Source organism: Gracilinanus agilis, chromosome 5, assembly GCF_016433145.1.
Source record: "Gracilinanus agilis isolate LMUSP501 chromosome 5, AgileGrace, whole genome shotgun sequence".
Lineage (NCBI taxonomy): Eukaryota > Metazoa > Chordata > Mammalia > Didelphimorphia > Didelphidae > Gracilinanus > Gracilinanus agilis.
This window is the reverse complement of record NC_058134.1, coordinates 223,484,576-223,506,309: the sequence shown is the minus strand read 5'-3', so window position 1 is coordinate 223,506,309 and position 21,734 is coordinate 223,484,576. Positions and strand designations below refer to the sequence as shown.

The 21,734-nt window shown below is 42.1% G+C and overlaps 1 protein-coding gene across 2 annotated transcripts in view; it reads left to right on the top strand.

Moving 5' to 3' along the window:
- RIC8B (RIC8 guanine nucleotide exchange factor B) overlaps window positions 1–21,734 on the top strand; it is a 104,619-nt gene that overhangs the window by 5,075 nt on the left and 77,810 nt on the right. For both annotated transcript variants that reach the window (XM_044679482.1, XM_044679484.1), the window contains exon 2: window positions 8,534–8,581. In XM_044679482.1, coding sequence (XP_044535417.1) covers window positions 8,534–8,581 — 48 coding nt within the window. The remainder of the gene's footprint in view (window positions 1–8,533; window positions 8,582–21,734) is intronic.

Below are 21,734 nucleotides of genomic sequence, written 5' to 3'. Positions count from 1 at the left end.
AAGGAATGGAATCTGCTTGACCATATTTTCAGTTCTTACAAGTTCTCAGAGGTAGAAGAGCCCTTTTAAGTGACCTAAGTTGTGCCTTAGGCCCCCTTCTCCCCCCCTTCTCGGAAGCATATAAAAACCCTTTTATGGTAGCCTGATAAGTGACTCTGGGAGAGGGAAATGAATGGACTAGATCTGTGATGGTGAACCTTTTAGAGACCAAGTGCCCAAACTGCACCCTTATTCCAGACAGGGGAGGGAGGAAGCATTCCCATTGGGCTGCTGGGCAGGGGGGTGGGTCATGTGAGAAATGTCCTCAGGCGCATGGAAGGGGGGGAGTAGCCTCCTCTTGTATGCATTCCGTAGGTTTGCCAGCACAAAACTAGACTATCTCTAGTTTTTAAATCTAAGATCCTTTGACCCTTAGTTCCAGGAATCCACTACTTTATTTTATTTTATTTTTTTAAAACCCTCACCTTCTGTCTTAAAACCAATACTGGGTATTGGTTCCAAGGCAGAAGAGCGGTAAGAGCTAGGCAATGGGGGTGACGTGACTTGCCCAGGGGAATCCACTGCTTTATGAGATAGCCCATCGCTTTTTCAGACAGCTCCAATTTTGAGTAGGCTCCCCTAACTTGGATCCCCTGGTTCTGTACCTATAAGGAATATGTTCAATGTAATTCTGCCAGACAGCACTTCCTATACTTAAAGTTAGTTGTCCTCCAGGCCAACATTCCCCATTTCCTTCAGCCAGTTCTTATATCCTATCTGTTCACTGAGAGCAGCACAAGTGTGGCAGGGAAGTAAGTTACTGTGGAAGGAACATTGGGTTTGGAATCGGTGGCCTTGGATTCCTGATTCTGCAATTTACTGCAGAAATTACGGCAGTGGTCATCTGGGTGATATTGGACCAGCCATTAAACCTCTTGGAATTTCCTCCTCTAGAAAATGAAGGCATAGACTTAGAAGGTCTCAGAGCTCATTTCTAGTTCTAAATCTACCATCCAGTCCATTAACAAAGCATTTATTTATGTGTAAGTTAATACACCTGCTGTATGCCATTCACTGTGGATTTTTTAATTAAAAAATGTGCCACCTTATAGAAAGGACTGGGTGAGCACTTCCCAAATTTGCCCCTAGATTACAGGCTTCCTAAGGGCAGGTGCTGGTTCTAACCCAGTGATGGGCAACCTTTTGAGCTTGGTGTGTCAAATTTCGCCAAAAAATGGAGCATCACTCAGGTGGTGTGTCACTTTGAGGGAAAAAAACCATAATCTCACAATATTTATAGTGTAAATAACAAAAGTGTATAATTGTAATATATAACTGTATTTAATAAACCAAAATAGGTAAATTAATATAGATAATGTAGAATTATCATCTATAGTGCACAGAGTGTCTACACTGCTCTACAACAAATATTTCATCCTCAGCATGCGGCCCCAGACTTCTCTGTATGCAGCCGCATGTGGCCACGTGTCACTGAAAATGGCTGCGTGTGTCAGTGCTTACACACGTCATAGGTTTGCCATTCTAACCAGACATGACAAACCTAAGGGCAGCCACCACATTCCAGTGAAGTGAAAAGAATTCCTTCTCTTAAGAAGCTTACAATCTAAGATTCCTATGAACTTTGTTCTCCTTTCTCAAGGTAGTCTAGTAGAGGAACAAAAAGACAAGAGAGGTTTTTCAGGAAAGTGTAAATATTTTCTTCTGGCTGCAGGTAAGCCAGGTCACCCCATTTGTCCCAAAAAGCAAATTATACCTATACCAATGGCCTTTTGCTCCAAATCATTGGCACTTTTCCTTTTCTTTCTCTTTGAGCCTCTGCTCTGATAACAGACCCAATAAGGGATCCCTAGTGCCATCCTTACAGTCATTATCCAACAGCAGGCTCTATTAATTAGGGCTCTCTGAGGTTCATGGCAGTATGGTGGATGCCTTTGAGTTTGTCATGTCTGTTGACAGCCATCTGCCCTCAGGAAGTTTGCAGTCTAGTGGCAAGCTGGTTCCCCAGCTTTTTTCATCTTGTGGCACATTTTTGGTGTTCTAATATGCCTAGAGCATGCCAGGAATAGTCCCTTCTCACATAGAATCTTGAATGGGTGTGCGTGTGCTGAAACAGAACACAGATTTGGGCAGACCTTTGGGAAAATGTTTGAAGGATGGCTCTAGTGAGAAATAGAAGATCAGGTGTTTGTGGCACGATGGGATGTGAGACATCATCTGCTCCAAACTCCCCTGCACTCATTTTATCAATGAGGAAGGTGACTTGGACAGGCTCCATGACCAGGGGGTGTCTTGGCTGCCATCATTGTTCCCTGGACATCTTATGGCGAGCTGGGCCTGAGACACAGGCTCAGCTGCGGGGTGAGCTGAAGATCTATGTCCACTTTTGGGGAAGGTTCACAATTCTGCATTTCACGTATTTTGTTTGAATTCATTTTTCCTCCCAAGTAGCCCAGTAGGACGTGTGGGTCTTTTTTTTTCTTTCTTTTTTTTTTTAAATCCTGAGTATACGTCTGTTGAAATAAAGAAAGGACACTCGTCAACCCAGACCATGAAGAAAGGAGGAAACTTGTGTTATCTCAGGAACTGGGTGGGTGTTGATATGGCAGGAGAAAAGAATAAAAACCTTTAGGAGGGAGTTTGGGACAAGGAGGACTCCAAGCTCTCTTGGGCCTTTGCACCTACCTACATGCTACACTCTAGGGACCTCTGGGCCTTTGCATCTGCTCTGCAGCTGAACCCGCATACATTGCCATCTCCCTCAATTAGAAGTGAGTTCCTTGAGGGAAGAAACTGTCTTTTTTATTTTTTCTATTTGTGTCCTTAGAGCTTGCACTTATTAAGAGATTAATGCCTGTATTGTCATTCATTCATTTATTAATTAAGCCCATCTCTTGGAGATACTTTCTTTGGTAGCATCTGAGGGTGTTTTTTGTTGATTGCCCCTGGATCTCCCCAACAAGGCTCATAAGATCAGAGATTTAGAATTGGAAGGGTCTTTTTGAAGTTGAAGCCATTTGCTTTAACTCCCTTGTTTTATAATCAGAAATCAGCCCATGAAGGCAGTGACTGTATAATTAGAATCTGCTCCCCAGGACTCTGCATCCCAGCATCCCACTTTCCTTAACTATTCCTGGATATGCATACTTACCTCTGTAAGATTAAAATTAATATCCAATAACTTCAAGTATTATATTTTATAAGATGTATTAATAATCACTTGAAGTAAAAGAAATGAAAGGACAAAAGTAAAAACCTTAGTATAGAAAAGTTTTCTTAGCCGCGTTTGCGGGGAAAGAGAGAGGGGCAGGGTCACACACAAACTTTATCTCCAGAACATAAGGATGTAACATGAGAACGAAAGTGAGATACTAGGATTTAAAGTCCTGGGAAGCAGATTCTAATTATACAACTTCCCAACCAAGGCCATATTGTTAGTAAGCATCAAAGGCACAATTTGAACCCAAGTCTTCTGTTTCAAGTGAGGAAAAGGAAGAAGAGATGTCTGGTCTGGAGGAACAAGGGCTTTAAAAATACTTGGGCAGGAGTGAGCCTAGGGGCCAATCTTGAAGAAGATGCCAGGCCACAGGGGAAACCCTCCTTTCTTGTAATATGCTACTGCATCTGACTCACTGTTTGGAAAATACTAATCTAAGGGTTAGCCCTGGAAATCCTGCCCCTGACTTAGGACTTAGGGTAGCCTGGATACAGAGAACTACGTCAAAGGATATCTGCTTTCCAACTCCACTTTTGAATTCAGAGGGGAAGCTTTAGTGGAAGCTAAAAGGTTGCCACACAAGGGCAGGCTTAGTGGGCTGCTCATTCTGCTTGCCTGCTCCCTCATACTGTCCGTCCGTCCCTCCCTCCTTCCCTTCCTTCCTTCCTTCCTTCCTTCCTTCCTTCCTTCCTTCCTTCCTTCCTTCCTTCCTTCCTCCCTCCCTCCCTCCCTCCCTCCCTCCCTCCCTTTACTCTTTCCTTTCTTCCACCTTAGTATCAATTCTAAGACAGAAGAGCTGCAAGATCTAGGCAAATGGGCCCAGGGTCACACAGCTAGGAAGTACCAGGAGCCAGATTTGAACCCAGGACCTCCTATCTCTATGCCTGGCACTCAAACCAGTGAGCCAACCAGATGCCCTTCTAAGTGTATGGTTGATGGTAAGTATGTAGGTAGAGCAGAAGAACTGAGAAACCAAGTTATTTGGGTTTTTTTTTGTTTTGTTTTTTTTTGGAAACCTTTTAGTATTCTAAAACTTCTAAAGTTTTAAAGAGTGTCAGGGATTAGGCAATCAGGATAAAGTGACTTGCCCAGGGTCATATAGCTAAGAAGTGTCTGAGGCCTGGTTTGAACCCAGGAATTCTAGTCTCTAGACCTGGGTCCCTATCCACTGAGCAAACTGACTGCCCCTTATAGTGACTAATTGTACAATGTTTTTGGTAACTTAGATGTCTTCCTTTCCCAGAAGCCTTGTGTTTCTCTGTCCCTTCTCTCTCAATGTGTAACAGTTCTGTAAAAGCATGCATTTGGGCACATTCGTGTCTAACAGATACTTAAATGGAGAGTCTTTTGGTTCAGAGTAGTAAAATAAACACTGCAAGAGCTGATATATTAGACTGTCCTGGGCTCCAAGAAGCCGTTATGACTGACTTCTTACATGGGCCCCATCTACACTTCCCCCTTCCAAGCCAGGTACCTTTGATGCCATCTTGTCTGCCCCTTCCTCCCATCCAAGCCCTTCTCCAAGCCTCATTGACCCCTGCTATGTAATAACTTTCAGACCCTGCCCACCCTCAGCTATTTCTTTTCACTTGCCAGAACCCTCCTCTGAGGTGATGCCTGTTGTTTCCATTTCAAAGCTTCTGTTTTTTAGAGAGAGCCAGCTCTAGAAACAGAAGGGTCCGGATTCAAATCTGGCCTCAGACACTTCCGAGCTGTGTAACCGGGCAAGTCACTTAACCCCCATTCCTAGCCTTTACTACTCTTCTGACTTGGAACTGAAACTTAGTATAGATTTTAAGACAAAAGGGAAGGGTTTAAAAACATTTTTTTCCTGTTTTTTCCCTCCAGTTTCACTTTTCTCTGAGCCTGAATGGTATTGTTCAGGCTCAATCCTGAAACAGACCTTTTTTTACCTTTTATCTTGGTGCCCCCAGCCCTTCCCCTATTGGTCAGTCATCAGTCATCTTGAAGTGGAGAACACATTTTTGCCTGTTCTTCCTCTTTTGGCCATGTCCATTGTGCCATGTGCTCCTGCATCTCTGTTGAAGGCCACCTCTGGTGCCTACTTGTGGATCTCAAAGGCTTTGCCAAGAGAGTGCCAACTGTGACAGGCCCTAAACAAGGGGGACCCACTTAGAGACGCCAGACTGTGTGTCTGTTGTCTAAGCCTGGCCTGTGTAAGCTCAGACAGACTCATCACCAGAAAGTTGGACGACTTCTCTTTCTTTGGCTTCAGCAGCTCATAAAAACAGTTGACTAAGATGTGGGGTTTGTGACCAATCCATGCTGACACAAGTTGCACCCACATCCCAGAAAATCATGGCTCCTTGGAAGCTCTGCTCCTTCCAGGGCATATCTTGTCTAGGATTCCCACACACGGTCTTTATCTCCTACCTCTGAGCATCCTTCGATGATGTCTCATTCTGGTGCCAGCCTGGGTACCACACCATTACATTCTGTCTCATCATGGTCTTAGAGCTAGAGGGGAACCAGGGGCTTCTAGGAGCCAGCCCCTTTGTTTTACAACTGAAGGAACTAAGGCAAGGAAATGGAAATGACTATCAAGATCACACCATAAGTCTTAGAAAGGTGATTTGAATCTGGATCATCTGTTTAAAAGCCGTTTTCCAAGGCGTCGTTACTATAGCACCTCACATAACTCCGGGACTTTTCCCTTCCAAAACCTTTCCCAGCCTACCTTAATATTAATTAGAGCCTTCTCCCTCTTGATTATCTCCAATTGCTGTCTATATTTGTATTGGTGTGGGTACAATTTGTACATTGTTGTTTGCTCTATTAGAAAGTAAGCTCTCTGAGGGCAGGAGCTATGGGCCTTACTATCTATCCCTAGCATTTAGCTCAGTGCCTGAAACTATGTGTTTAATAAATGACTTTTTTTTTAAACCCTCCCCTTCAGCCTTAGAATCAATACTGTACATTGGTTCCAAAGCAGAAGAGCATTTAGGGTTAGGCAATTGGGGTTAAGTGACTTGCCCAAGGTCACACAGCTAGGATGTGCTGAAGCTAGATTTGAACCGAAGACTTCCTGTCTCTAGGCCTGGCTCTCAGTCCACTGAGCCACCTAGCTACCCCCTAATACATGATTCTTAACTTGACTTGACAGTACCTACAGTCTGCTGAGTGCTTGACTTCTAAGATGGTACCAGCAAATACTTATCCTTGCACCAACCGGCAAAACACAAGGGAAAGGGAGAAATGGAACCAGTGGAAATTTCAATGGAAAGCTTGAAGTGCTTGAGAATTCTTTGTTTTGGGGTTTGGCCTGGCATTGGGAGTCCCCTGGCCTCTTTTCTGTATTATCACACATTGTGAGCTCACTGGGTCAGCAACCTCATCCAGCACTGGTCCTTTGTGTTCCTGCAAACCATAGGATGGAGAAGGAGATATTGTGGAAGCATGAAGAGATGATATGACCAGAGATTTAGGGCAAGAAGATCCTGAGAAGACATCCAGTAGAACCCCCTTGTTTATAGATAAGGAAGTATCCCTGGAGTGGTTTGCTCCAGGTCACATTAATCACTAGAGGTGATGGCAGGGTTCCAGCTCAACTCTTCCTTGACTTCAGATCCAGCATGCTTTTTCAGTGCCCAGCAGTGCCCCCTCCCCTTCCTGGTGAGCTGTGGGATGCTGTATGTGCACTCACCATGGGATTGAGAAGAAAGGCCGTTCATTATCACAAACTGTTCCTTACCTTCCATCATGTCCTTTGGGAATAACCCCGAAAGGGTGGTGGGAGGGATCTTAGGCTCAGGACTGAACTTTTTTGGACATGTTGTCATCATCAGTTTTTAGAACTTTGAAGGCAGGAACCTTGGTAGGGCTGGGCACACAGTAGGGACTTAAGAAGTAATATAACAGTGGAATAACAGATTGTTTGGAATGGGAGGGGAGGAGAGAGAATTTGACTCAAATTTTTATTTTATTTTTAACTTAAATTTTTTTATTTAATTAATTTAGAATTTGGCTCAAAATTTTAAAAAAGAATGCTAAAAATTGTTTTTCCACATAATTGAAGGAAAATAAAATAATTGAAGAAATTTAAAATAACTTAAAATGTTAATATATTAAATATACAAACAGTAATATTTTATGATTAAATTAAATGTATTAAAGTAATCTATTTAAATTCAAAGAGAATAATATGTATAAACCATAGTGGAAACAACACTGACTTGCAGATCTTTGGTTCTGTCCCTAACTTGCTTTGTCACCTAGAACAAAAAGTCTCTTTCTCTCACTGCCCCCTCACTCAGTTCCCTATCTTATCTAAAATAGGGATAACAATCTACTGCTGGGTTTGGAGTCCTAGGATCTGAGTTACTAGCTGCCAGATGTGACCTTGCACAAATCACTTCACCTCCATGGGTATCTTCTTTTGTAAAATGAAGGGGCTGGGCAAGATGTCCTGGATTCTAGCTCCAGATCTGAAACCTTCCAATCCCAGACTCTATTGACGTCAGAGGATTTTGGCAAAACTCAAAGGAGAGAATGGCAGGGAAAGCCCTTTGTAAAGAGGAAGGCATTTTCTTAATGTCCTTTTCTGGCTTTATCAGTCCTCTGCACCTTTCTTCTTTAAAAAGGAGGTCCCTGCTTTTCTGTCCTTTCTTCTACATTAAAGAAAAACCCAGCAACAATGGATTTTATTGCTATCTTTTGTTTTTAAATTGCCTAGACTCCTTCCCACTCCTGACTCTTTGTGATTCTGTTTGGGGTTTTCCCTCTTTTTCTTTTTTAAATCCTTACTTTCTATCCTAACAACTTCAAGATAGAAGAGCTAGGGCTAGGCAAACAGAGTAAGGTGACTGGGGTCCCTGGGTTTAGTCAGCTAGGAGGTGCTTGAGTTTAAATTTGAACCCAGGTTCTCCTGACTCCAGGCCTGGAGCTCTATACATCCTGCCCCTAGCTGCCCCCGTTTGTTTTTGGTTTTTTTCTTTGGTGAAGACCTGGAGTGGTTTGCCATTTCTTTCTCCAGCTCATTTTATAGATGAGGAAACTGAGGCCAACAAGGTGACATGACTTGCCCAGGGTCAAACAGCTAGGAAGCTGGATTTGAACTCATGAAGAGGCAGGCATCTTCCTGACTCTAGACCTGGCACTCTATCCACTATGCCACCTAGCTGTGCTTATGAAAAAAGTTTTTTTCAAAAAACAAAAGTCCTAGCGTTTCCCAGTTATTCTCCCAAGAGGAAAAAGAAAGTTAACTCTTACCCAGTGGCTTTGCCTTATGTATCTTTTTTCATAGCAGCATCAGAAATGAATTCTTTTCTCATGATAACATGTGGTTTCTTTTCCCCACAGCACAGAGCTACTTTCAAATTTGAACCTGAAGATGAAGATAAGAGAAAGGTAAGCATTAGCTCATCTTGCTTCTGTGTGTGTGTGTCTATGTGTCTGTCTGTGTCTGTCTGTGTACTCCAACCTCTGCCCAAAAGGACTCCCTCCGGGAACATCCCTGACACGTGAGCTCATCTTTAAAATAGGGGTGCCACCCACCTGCTCACTTCCACCAGGAGGCTGGGGGTGTGGGTGTGGTGGATTTATTGCTGGGCTTGGACTCAGAAAGACTGTTTCCTGCCTCTGCTTCTTCTGACTGACCTTGTTCCTTGGGGCAAGCCACTTAATCTCTGTGCCCTTCATATAAATCCCTGGGACTTCCTTGCTAAGTCAGATCTTGATGAGCTGTGAGAAGGTGTTCCCTCTACCTACAAACATCTCAGGTCCTCTTTTAGGGGGCAAGCCTGGCATAGCTTTACCTTATGGGGCTGGCATGAGGAAAGCACTTTTAGAAGCCCTAAAGGGCTAGAAGGATGCAAGCCATAAATTTGTTAATGAAGAGTTTGAATCTTTTTTTTTTTTTTTTTGTAGATTGGGGGAATCCTCCAACTTCTCATAATGCCCTTGTTCATCCTGGGTGAGGGTTGTGACCATTGAGGGCCAGCACCTGAGAATACAGTGCTCATACCCCCTAGTCTACCCCCTCCCCAATCCTGCCTCCCCTTGGGGTATACCAGGCAGCAGGAAGTAGCTGTTTCATGGACAAATGTATAAATTCTACCTTCTTTAATTCAAGGCCCTTCTTGGCCTGCCTGTGGTGAGTTTCATTTAATTTCTCATTCCCCTTTAGTGTCCTCTACACTCCAGCCAGACTGGAATCCTCATGAGGCCTCCACATCTCCTCCTGCCTTTGTCATGACATCTGTTCCCAGGATGCACTCTTCTTTCCCCTCTTCCCTTTCCAGATGAAATCCTTTTCTTTTGCCAAAGTCCAAAGTCATTGCTACTTCCCTGATACCCCTACCTCAAGCCAAAAGAAATTGTTTTCCTTCATGATATCCCATCATCCTTTGGACTTCTTTTTTTTTTTTTTTTTTTTTAGGCATTTGGCACATTCTGTTTTGTCTAACAATAATGTTTCTACCTGTTTCATTCCCCAACTAAATGTAAACTCCCTAGGGCAGTGATGGGCAAACTTTTTAAAGAGGGGGCCAAAGGAAAGGAAATGCTCATCCGTCAGACTGTTTCTAAGGCAACTCTTTTGAAGTTTCATTGTATTGTATCCTCTTCATTGTATTTGCCAGATTAGGAATAATGTCTGGGACCCCCCCCCCAATAGAACATTTCAGGGCCCACCCCATCTCCCTGGAGGGCCATAGTTTGCCCATCACTACCCTAGGGGAAGGAACTGTTTCTTATTTCACCATTTGATATAAACTTATCTTCCCTTCTTTTCATCTTACAGTCCCTTGATATCAATTCCTCCTCTAACTCTCCTTCTTTTCCTTAGTTTCTGACAATGAGATAACCCTTCTTGCCAAGGCTAACCCCTCTATCTGCTCCCTTTATCTCCTCCTCTTCTGTCTTCAACAGATTGGCAACCTAAAACATCCCCCTCAGTTGAATTTTCAATTTCTTCTAATCTCCTGGTCTTTTACCTATTATATTCAGAAATACCCATCTCCCTTATCCTTCAAGAGCCTTCAGTAGCTCCTAATATCCCCTCAAGCTATCATCCTTTATGTCCCTTCCATTTATCAGCCAAATTCTTAGAAAAAGTTCTCCATACCCATTGCCTCCATTTCTTTCCCTCTTTGCTTTCACTCTTCCCTCAGCCATTGCAGTCTGGCTTCTCTCCTCATCATTCAGCTGAAATTGCTCTCCTCAAATTTACTGAATGATCCTGTAATTACCAACTCTGATGGTCTCATCTCTGTCCTTATTCTTTTGAGTTTGTTTTTTTAAACTTATTGAGCCTTTATCCACCCTTAAAACAATTGCTGCATTTTTTCTCCTGGCCTCCCTAGCAATCAATCAACCAAAAAGCATTAATTAAAAACTCAACTTGGGCATAAGAGAAACTCAAAACATCCAAATTGCTTTTGCCATCCTTGTTCTCTGGCATTTTAGAAGCCTCTCCCTTGAGTCTTCTGCCAGTGATGTCCTGGTAACAGCAACCACACTCCCTGTAGACAGCCTCTGGCTCTCCCTCTCTCACTCTGTTCCCCAAGAAAGCTAACATAACCTTTACACAGGACTACAAAAGCTTTATGCTGATTTGGAAATATGTCTACTGTAGCACTAGTTTCAAAACTCACAAATTTGATCCGTTGAGCCTTTTAAAGAGTTCCAAAAATTGTGGAAGGGTCATTGGCCATCCTTTGGTCCAAATCTCCAATGTAAAGCATGAACCTCATCTACCCACAATAGCAAATATGGACTGAACGACACCTCGAGGACCAGCTGAATCCATATTTCCTAGTAATAGATGAGGAAATCAAGGCCCAGGAAGTGAGGCAGGTGTGAGAAGTAGGAACTGAACTCAAGTCTTCTGATTTCAGGCTTCTCCATACTTCCTCCCATTCATCACTTCTCATTCTCAGAGAAACCTAATGGGGCATCTGTGGTCTAGGAAGCGGCAATCAATTCATCAATAAGCATTCATTAAATCTTAGCCATGTGGGGGGCAGCTGGGTGGCTCATTGGATTGAGAGCGAGACCTAGAGACAGGAGGTCCTAGGTTCAAATCTCAGCTATATGATAGGTGCTCTAATAGACTTTGGGGGAGGAAGGGCTATAAAGAAGAAATCAGAACAGCCCCTGCCTTCAAAGAGCTTCCATTCTAACAAGAGAGACCTTCACGTGGAGAAGTATTTTTAAGGGGTATGTCAGAGGGATCAAATAAAAGCCTCCTCTGAAAGGAGAAATGCACTGTTTAATGTTTAACAGATTTTTTTTTCAAGCACAACACAACATAGATAATGTTAATTTGTGAGTTTTTTTAATCAGTCTGTGGTTCACAGTGATAGGTTTCTATTTGAATTTGAAGTCCCTGGGCACTTATTTTCTTGTATAGATATTCCTTAGGCTCTCCTAGCTGCAGGTTTTACATACTCTTCTCCCAGTAAAATGTAAGCTCTTTGAGGAAAGAGACTGTATTTTATTTAGTACAGATCACTTCTTATACATAGTAGGGACTTCATAAATGCTTTTTGAATGCAGTGAAGCCAATTTGTATGAACTTGACAAAAGATCTCTCCTCCCTCATTCTCCGCCCCTCACTTTCATCAGTTAATCAGCACATTTATTAAATGCCTGCTGTATTTCAGTCCTTGTTTACTAAAGTGACTATTCCCCTATCGTGTTTGGAAGTGTGGTCTTGTCCCTGTGCACTTCCAGGTACACACAGGTGCTACAGATTTCCATTTGGGGACCATGGGAAATGGGAAACTTTCTGTTCCAGGTCCACTGAGAATCTAACAAGGTAGATAGAGCCCAAGAGATGGCTGCTTGTTTTCAAATCCTTCTAGGCTAATGTTAGACACAACTCGATTTACCACCAAAACAAATGCCATTTTCATGTACCTTGCCATCTCCTCTCAGAATCTATTCATTGCCTGAACCCCAGGGAGATCCTTCCCTGCTCAATGCAGGTGCTGATTAAGAAGCCCCAACACAACACCTCTTCAGCACTGTTGTATGCCTCTCAGAATAGGAAAACTCACTCTCTCTCTCTCTCTCTCTCTCTCTCTCTCTCTCTCCCCCCCCTTCCTCCTCCCCCCCCCCCCTCACACACACACAATCTCTTCCTCTCTCATATACAATATAATCTTTCTTCCTCTTGCCCCTCCCCCCCATATATCCTTTATCACTTTCATCAGTGACCCAGCAGGTACTAGGTCCTATCATGGAACAACGTGAGTTCTTTCTAGCTCCCAGAGAGCAGAAGGGGTAGAGGAAAAACTCCACAAAGCTAAACAGCATGTCAGAAAACCTTCTCTTTGTTGTTCTGCACCCAGAGACCCCACGTCTGCCTAGAGGCATTGGGAAGTGCCTTCTCCTAGTCCCAAGCTTGGCCATTAGAATAACCCACCTTGTAGTATCAAGTTCTTCATTATTTTCTTTCCCTTTACATGGTGGAAGTCATTGTGTCTGTTGTTTCTTCTATACTGTATCAGTTCATAGAAGTCTTCCCAGGCTTCTTTGTGTCCATCATATTCATCATATCCATTTGTTACAACTCAATTACATTACATTCCCTTGATCTATGATAGTTGTTTAGCTGTCCCCTGGTTAGCAGGGTTCAGTCTGCTCTAAAGAGAACTTTTCATCCAAATATGATAGTTTTGATTTTTTAAAAATCCTTGTTCTCTCTCTTAGTAACAACTCTATGACAGAAAGGCAAGGGCCAAGCAAATGAGGGTAAGCGACTTGCCAAGGGTCACATTAGCTAAGAAGTGTCTGAGGCCAGGTTGGAGCCCAGGTCCTTCCGATTCCAGGCCTGGCACTCCATCCCCTGAGCCACCTAGCTGCCCTTCAAGTATAATGGTTTATAAAACATCTTTTATAGAACCTCCAGCAGGTCAGATCATTTCCTCACAAGTTCAAGTATGTGCATATGCACACTCTTCTCTTCCTCTCTCTCTGTCTCTCACACACTGTCTCTTTTTCTCTCTCGCACTCACACTTTCTCTCACAAATACACTGTCTCCTTCCCTCCCCTTTCACCCCCCCCCAAGAACCTTAGAGTTGGAATGGTCAGCAGAGACTCTGATTCCAACCTATACCTGAAGATAGTTCCCTCTCTAATATATCTGCTTTTAGAGACCTCCATTGAGGGGGAACCTCACAGACTACCTCCAATTTAGAGTGGTTCAAAGCAGCTGACAGTGAGTCTCAGTTTCTTTGTCTAGAAAATGAAGAGAATAATAGTTGTACTCCTTAATTAAAATGATTGTTGTAAGGATCAAATGACTTAATGTCTGTAAAGTTCTTTGCAGAGCATAAAGGGTTATAGAAATGTCAGCTAGCCTACCGAAATGTCAGTTCAGTGGAAGAATTCAAATGTTTCATTTGGCTTCATTGAAATGAAGTCTTAACTTTTTTGTTATTGAACTGAAATGAATTACCTGAATACTCTGAATAAAATCCCATCCCATCAGCACTGTCAGAGACCTCTGGGACTATCTAGTTTGACTCCTGGTCAAACAGGATCCCCCTCTCCAGTATTCCTGATGAGTGTTCATCCAACCCCTGTCCAAAGACCTCCAGGAACGAGGAGAATCTCACCACCATTCAAAGTAGCCCATTCCCTTTGTGGAGAGTCCTCATGGTCAGGGAGTTTTTCATTCCATGAAGTCTTAAAATCTCCCAAAGGCAGTCAAATCCATCTCTGCTAGATTCTTTGCATCTGTTTGGCTACTGTTGGATTGGGAAGGGAAAGCAAGAAATAACTGGAGCAGGTTTTGTTCTTCGTATTTATTGTTTTTTCCCCGAGTAAAAGGCTAACAGACAGTCATCGAGCAATGGTTCTAAAGTGTTTGAAAGGTTCTTGGTGCCTGATTTTCTTTTGTTTTTTGGTCCCATTTAAGTCATATGCTTCCACATTCTGCAGATATTATGTTCCAAAATTTTGTTATATATAATAATATACTCTGTAGAATATATTAAAGCCCTTACCTTCTATTTAGACTGAGGATCAGTTCTTTCAATCACAGAAGAGTGGTAAGAGCTAGGCAATTGGGGTTAAGTGACTTGCCCAGGTCACATAGTGAGGAAACATCTGAGACCAGATTTGAATCCAGATCCTCCAACTCCAGGCTTAGAGCTGTACTCACTGAGCCACCTAGCTGCCTTCCAACTATTTCTAAAGTGGTTCAGCCTTGAATTGCTTTGCATTGGCACATTCTCTTTTCTTCTTTTTTTTTTTTTATTAGAAGAAGCCACTTAGTTCACTGAAATCATTTTCTCCATCTTCATTGGTACAAGCCACTGTTGCATATGTGTGCTGCTCACCTTTCTTCCAAAAGCCATCTTCCCAAAATGTCTTTGGTGACGTCTTTAAAGCCCTATGGTCTTTAGGTCCTAGGCTTTAGTAGATAGAAATGGTAGATAGAAATTACTTTGAAAAAATTCAGGCTAATAACCTACATGGTATCCCATTGCATCTTAAACCAAAGACCTGTGAATGAGATAGTCATGAGTCATACAGTAAACACTTGAGGGAAAGTTCTTTCTGTGGGCAGCACTCTGGGATCTCCCCTTATTTAGAGATCACCAGGACCCCAGGATTTAGAGCTAGAAGGGACCATCACCAAGGCCAGCTGCCATATTTTACACCCAAGGAAATTATGACCCAGCGATGAGAAGCAATTTGACTCCAAATCCAGTGTTCTGGGTTTATTATTTTCAGAAGATAAAAGGGCATGGTGAGAGATGTTGACCAAAAGATGTATCTTCCTGAAAGCATCTTTTTCCTACAACTAAAGCAGCAGAGTGTCCAATTGTTTGCTGCTGCCACCACACTTAGCCTATTGAAGCATTTAGTTTGTTTTCATCATAGTCACACTGGTTAACATACTGTTCTCTTGTTCTGTAATGGTTCTAAAACAACTTTACTTCTGACTGGGTTGTAATTTTCTCATCAAAAAGGCTTCCTTTCCCTGCCTGCTGTGGTGTAGTACAGTGTAGTGGAAAGGGCCCTGGGTCTGGGATGACCCAAGTTTGGGCTCTGCCACTGTCCCTCACCCTCTGGGGGACCTTGGGCAGCTCACTCTTATCTCTGTGAGCTTCTGTATCCCAGTCTGTAACCAGACAGGTTACTTACCTCTTCCTTTCTCCAGTGAGATGAGAGAGGTGAAACCACTCTTGGAGAATCCCCATCAGCCATTGTCAGTGCTTATTCTCCTAGTCCCTAGTGGGTAGATCTGGCAAATTCAAAAAGGCTAATGTAGGGGTAACTGGGTGGCTCAGTGGACTGAGAGTCAGGCCTAGAAATGGGAGGTCCTGGATTCAAATGTGACTGTAGGCACTTCCTACCTGTGTGATCCTGGGCAAGTCACTTAAACCCCCTTGCCTAGCCCTTACCATACTTCTTTCTTGAAACCAATGCACAGTATTGACTCTCAGATGGATGGGTAAGGGTTAAAAAATAATCACAATAAACAAACAAACAAACAAATAAGCTACTAGAACAGATAGATATACCATCTTCTTTTCCTTTTATCACTAGCTGATCCAATCTGAGAATATGTTATAAGAGAGGTGGTTATGATATTTATCCTTGAAGCAGCACTTTTCTTGGCAGATTCTTCAATAAGGCATATATTGGAGGAGGAGGGTGGCTTTTATGATTCATATAAAGGAAGCCTGGATAAACTATTTTGTTCAACTATAGTTTGCCATTCTCTTAATTCTTCTGCACTTGAAAAGAGTGGTTAGTATTTTGTCATTTTTCTTTACAGAATTTCAGGTTTACATACTAACCACCTGGCTTTTTCTCATAATAACCCTGTCCATTAGGTAGGGCACAATCCCCTCCTTTTTCCTGAAAGCCTGGAATTCAGAGATTCAAGTCATTTGCTTGGAATGACTTAGCAGCGTCACGGATGAGCCCAGATAGGAGGTTTAATGCTGTCGTCTGCCTCCTGTTTTGTCATCAGAAGGCCCATGTTGTTTTGCTGTGACATCTGCTTAAATGCCAGTGTTTCTGGAGTCTCCAAGGCCCAAGCTGACTTTTTAAATAGAATATTCCTGTAGAGTAATTGGATTGATCTGGAGAGTTCAGGGAATCCAGGCAGATTCTGGTTTTAGACATCAAAGCTTTGAGCCTATTGATGCAGAGCAGAAAGAGGCTCTAAGATGCCAAACTGGGTGCCCACGTTAATGGTGATGCAGATGACCTGATTGTCCAGTAGGAGGGATAGTGCGAGCTATTAAATAAATTATTAGTGGAGAAAAGTCCTAAGGTCAGACTTTAATTCTCCCCATGGGGAATCAAATGTGTGGCCTGTAACACCCTGGGGCACTGAATATTCTTTGAATTAGGCAAGTGATTATTTGAGGTACCACCACCTCCACCTCCACTACCACAATTAACTTCAGGTGTCTTTTTTGCTAAAGTTATTTCAGTATTTCTAATGAACTTCGATGTGTCCTAATAAAAAAGGGAATCTTGACATTTTAAGACTTCTTGAAAGTAAGAAAGGTATGTGATATTTCCACCTTCTTGTATAAAATTTGGGAGGGAGACAAAATATCTAAACAACCTACTAAATAACCTACTATAATATTACAATACTGGTATATTGACAGGTGTGATAGATAGAGGAAGTGCTAAGCCGTTACCAAGAAGAGACAGAGAAGAGGCAAGGAATAATATTGATGGCCTCAAGGGCAATGTACAGAATGTAGGTAATGACAGTAGCCTGATTTTCATACAAAGAGCTAAATACAATCTCATAGAACTTGTTTGGACATGAACTCATGGCTGGAATAAGGCACGAAGCAGATGTAATAGAAGGAAAGAGAGTCATGTTGAATGATGTATGTGGAAGAGAGAGTCCTACTGAACCATGTCTGCTATCTTAGAAATCCACAAACCTAAGTGTAAAAGCATGGTGTTATGCTTTTAGGTGTAGTTATGGGAGTTTGCTACAGCCCACTGGCCAGAAGGAAGATATGGATGTTGCTTTCTTAATACAAAGTTTAGATTATAAAACTGGCAGGTAATTGTAATATAAAGATTGTAGGTGTTCAGATATCTGGTAGAAGTGTCATTTTCTCTAAAGCACAGCATCTTAAAAAAAAAAAAGAAAGAATAGTTTACCCAAGGGAAAAATAAAATTTAAAAAAGTAGAGCATCTTAAAAATTCTTGACATGTCTTATGCAAAAGTTTGTAATTCAATGGATAACTAATTTTATTACCAATATTATCTATCTTATTTCATAATTCATATGAATAATTATTATTCAATTCATCATTAACTAAATTGTTCATTTATTTTACAGCTAGGTTAATGATAGAAAGAAAGAGATATGCTAACAGGGAAAGATTGGTTAGTGATGTAGAAATGTAGGAATTTTGAGAGAAAATGTCTTAGGTTGTCATGAGTTTCTAATAAATAGTAAAGGAAGGGAATTTTAGGCTTATACTTTAGTATCAATTCTAAGACAGAAAAGTGGCAAGGGCTAGGCAATTGAGGTTAAATGACTTACATAGAAAAGGAAAAATATAGGGATAATATTTAGGAAAAATGCTAAAGATGAATGAGAGGCATGAATAAAACCATTTGCAGATGAATAGGCTTGATGAACAAAATCGGGTGTCTTCTTAAACTAATTTGCTTTCATTGAGAGGTTTTTTTTTTTTTTTTGAGATAAAATTGTCAAAGAATGAAGATAAGAGGTGAAAGGATGAATACCGAAAAGTGGTCCATGGCCTGCAAGAATATTCTTATAAAGGTTAAGGCCAAAAAAACCTAAAAAAGACCAAGGCCTGAAGGAGCTGAGCTTTGGATGAGGGAGAAAAAAAGAAGGAAAGAAGAGGAACATTGTTTAGGGAAAGTGATGTAATGTTCAAAAGGACAAAGTGAGCTAAACTGTTATATTCTTTACATTCTGTCTCCATCTTCCAAAAGAAATGATTAGAGTGGAATAGTTAGGTAGGTAGTTCAGTGGATAAGATGCCAGGTCAAGAGACAGGAAGTCCTGGGTTCAAATGTGGTCTAAGATACTGACCATGGGCAGATCACTTAACCCTTATTGCCTAGCCCTTAGCACTCTTCTGCCTTGGAATCAATACACAATATAGATTCCAAGTCAAAAGGTAAGGGCTTAGGAAATAATTCTAAAAAAAATACGGGTAGAGCAAGCATCATTAAGGGAGACTTAAAAGGCTCAGATAAGTGAGCAGATCCTAAGAGAACATTCTTCCTCTTTACATGAGCTTAAGTGCCCAATTCCTGATGGCAGCCACTCCCCTGTCCCCTTTTCCCCACCTAAGGATTTGGGTATGATCTGGGAAACTCTATTGAGGAGTTCTGAGAAATCAGAGAGATGGATGGATAGATCTATCCTATCTCCTAGGAGCAAGGCCACCAGGGAGATGAAGGGCCTCCAGTTCATAGCATATGATGAAAGGTTTTCTCTTTTTAAAAAATTGTTATTTGGGGGGCAACTGGGTAGCTCAGTGGATTGAGAGCCAGGCCTAGAGATGGGAGGTTGTAGGTTCAAATCTGGCCTCAGACACTTCCCAGCTATGTGACCCTGGGCAAGTCACTTGACCCCCATTGCCTACCCTTACCATTCTTCTGCCTTGGAGCCAATACACAGTATTGACTCCAAGACGGAAGGTGAGGGTTTAAAAGAAATTGTTATTCAGATTGGGGAGAAGTGGGAGAAAGAAAATAAGTGTTTGTTAATTAGGGAAAAAATAGATCATTCTCTATGAGAAGTGGAGGAAGGAACTGGGAACGTTTAGATATGATGCCTCTTCTCAAAGATTTAAAGGGAATTTGACTTCTTTCCAGAGGGCAAAAGTAGAAGCAGTGGGGGTGTATTTAGCAAAGAGCCACATTCTTGCTTGATTTCAGGGAGAATTTCCTGAAAATTGGAGTTGCCCCAAAGTATAATGTTGCCTCAGGAGCCAGTGAAATCCCCTGAACTAGAGGCCTTCAGATAAAGGCAAGATGACCACTTGGGTATGAATGTAATCAAATGTTTCAGTTTGGGTGGTACCAGCTGGCCTCAGAAATCTCTTCCAATTATGAAATTTTGTGATTCTGTGATTCCAAATCAGGCTAAACACGTATTCCAGAAATTGATTTGACCAATAAGCGTGGTGCTGCTCACTAGCAAAATTCCAAAGCAGATTAGTAGACAGATTGCTTGAGAGTCCTCAGAAAATAAATTTATGATCACCGGAGCCCAGGAAGGGCTTACTAAGAAGTCATGCCAAATTAGCCTTATTTCCTTTTTAAATAGGATTAATAGTTTGTTGAGAAGTAGGTAGTATGGTAGATTGAGAGCTGGTCTCAGAGGCTGGAGGACCAAGGTTCAAATCCTGCTGCTGACACATCGTGACTGTGGGACTCTGAGCAAGTACCTTTCAGTGTCCTAAGAAACTCCTTAAGTTTGCAAGTTGCAGAAAAGGCGCTGTTTTGCTCTGATAAAGAGAATTTCTTTCTGGGAGCTCCCCACACAGGTGAGATGACAAGTCTGTTTCAAAAAACAAGCCATGATTGATAAATCTCCTATGTCACAGTCACATTATACATGGATTTAAGAAAAATATCTGTCACAATCTCTCACTAAACCCTTCTGATAGAATGAAGAAACCTGGCGTGGATAATGCTAGCAAGCTGATGGCTGGGTGGTGAATTGGACAACTTTGTCCCAAGTTGCCTTCTGAAGAGAACTCTGCTGGTTGCTCCAGGGCTTAGTCTCTGACCTTTTGGCATCAGATTTTTTTAAAAATTAATAAGTGGGATGAAAACAGAATTCGTAGGTGGCACAGAACCACACAGGCAGGTTTATACCTCAAATGAGGATCCAAAGAGACTTTACCAGACTGGAACAATGGGCCAGAATCCTAGGAAATTAATTACAGATCAACAAAAAATTTTGAATTTTTTTTAAAACCAATTGCATATGTATAAGATAGGAAATAACTGACTTAGATCTGGTTTTTGTTTGTCTGTTTTTTACTTTTTCCCATACTTAACTGCAGTTCATTTTGAAAAGATTTGGAATGATTTTGTCAATTACAAGTTCAAGACTAGCCCTCAGAGTGGGCCACAGCTGCTTGAAAAGCTAATGTGGAGGGGCAGCTGGCTGGTTCAGTGGACAGAGAGCCAGGCCAGGAGACAGGAGGTCCTGGGTTCAAATTTGACTTCAGACACTTCCAAGCTATGTGTTCCTGAGCAAGTCACTTACTCGTCTTCTGCCTTGGGACTGATACTAGGCTAGTATCAATTCTAAGAGAGAAGATAAGAGAGTATGTGTGTGTACAGACACGCACACACACAAAAAATGCTTTTGATCCCCTATGTAATCCTACAGATTTTATTTTTTGCCTTTAAAACATGATTCTTTTTTTTTTTTAACCCTTAATTTTTGGTGTATTGTCTTATAGGTGGAAGAGTGGTAAGGGTGGGCAATGACTTGCCCAGGGTCACACATCTGGGAAGTGGCTGAGGCTGGGTTTGAACCTAGGACCTCTTTTCTCTAGGCCTGACTCTCACTCCACTGAGCTACCCAGCTGCCCCTAAAAAATGATTCTGAAAGGGAGTCTGTCCAGAGGCTTCACTGATGGCCAGAGGAGCCCAGGACATAAGGATGGTGATGAAGTCCTGGCCGAGGTGCCCTCTAGCATCTCTTCCACCATGAAACAAGCTAATTCTAGGTGGTTAAATAAGGGACAGGATGCAGACAGGAACTGTGATTCTGTTAGTGTAAACAGGAACTCCTGGGCCAGGGCAGGGCAGCCCCTTCTTAGCAATTTAGGATCTTTGAGACTTGCTCTTGCCCCAGACCACACAGTCACCATGTGTCAGAGGTGGGCTTGGGTCTGACACCAGCTCCCCATCCACTACTTCTTGGCCCTCACCCCCAAGAATGAAAAAGAGCTTCAATAAAATGAACCTCAATTAGAATCATTGGTTCATAGTGATTTCTGACATTTCTATCATGCTCCAAAGGTTGCCAAATACTTTACACGTATTATTTCTAATGAGATGGCATATATGTTTATAGATGGCAATCCTATATGAGGGAGGCATTAGATACGAGGAAATCAAGATTCAGAGAGTCATAGACTGTCACTCATTTGTGTGGACCCAAATGTCCAGGATTCCCCTGTCAGAAGGCAGAGATTTGTTTTTGGTACTTCTGGATTTGGCCATGTGTTATCAGCTGTGCCCAGGGCTCTAGCAGCAGCAGGAGCAGTGGAGCTGGAGGGGGACAGAAGGGAAGCAATAAAACTGATGGGTCCATTTTTAGGACAGGAGAAGAAGAGCTGGGGATTAGTTGTGTGTGTGTGTGTATGCATTTGTGTGTTTTCTGATTCATCTCCCTATAAGCTGCATCTGCCATCTGTTTAAGGGACACTTGTTGATGCAACATGTTTTTCAGTTAATTAAGAGAGAACTCACACCAAACTTTATTATAAAAGAAGATTGTTGCTCTCAGGCTTTTCCTCCTCCTCTCTTCTTCTTTTCTCCCCCC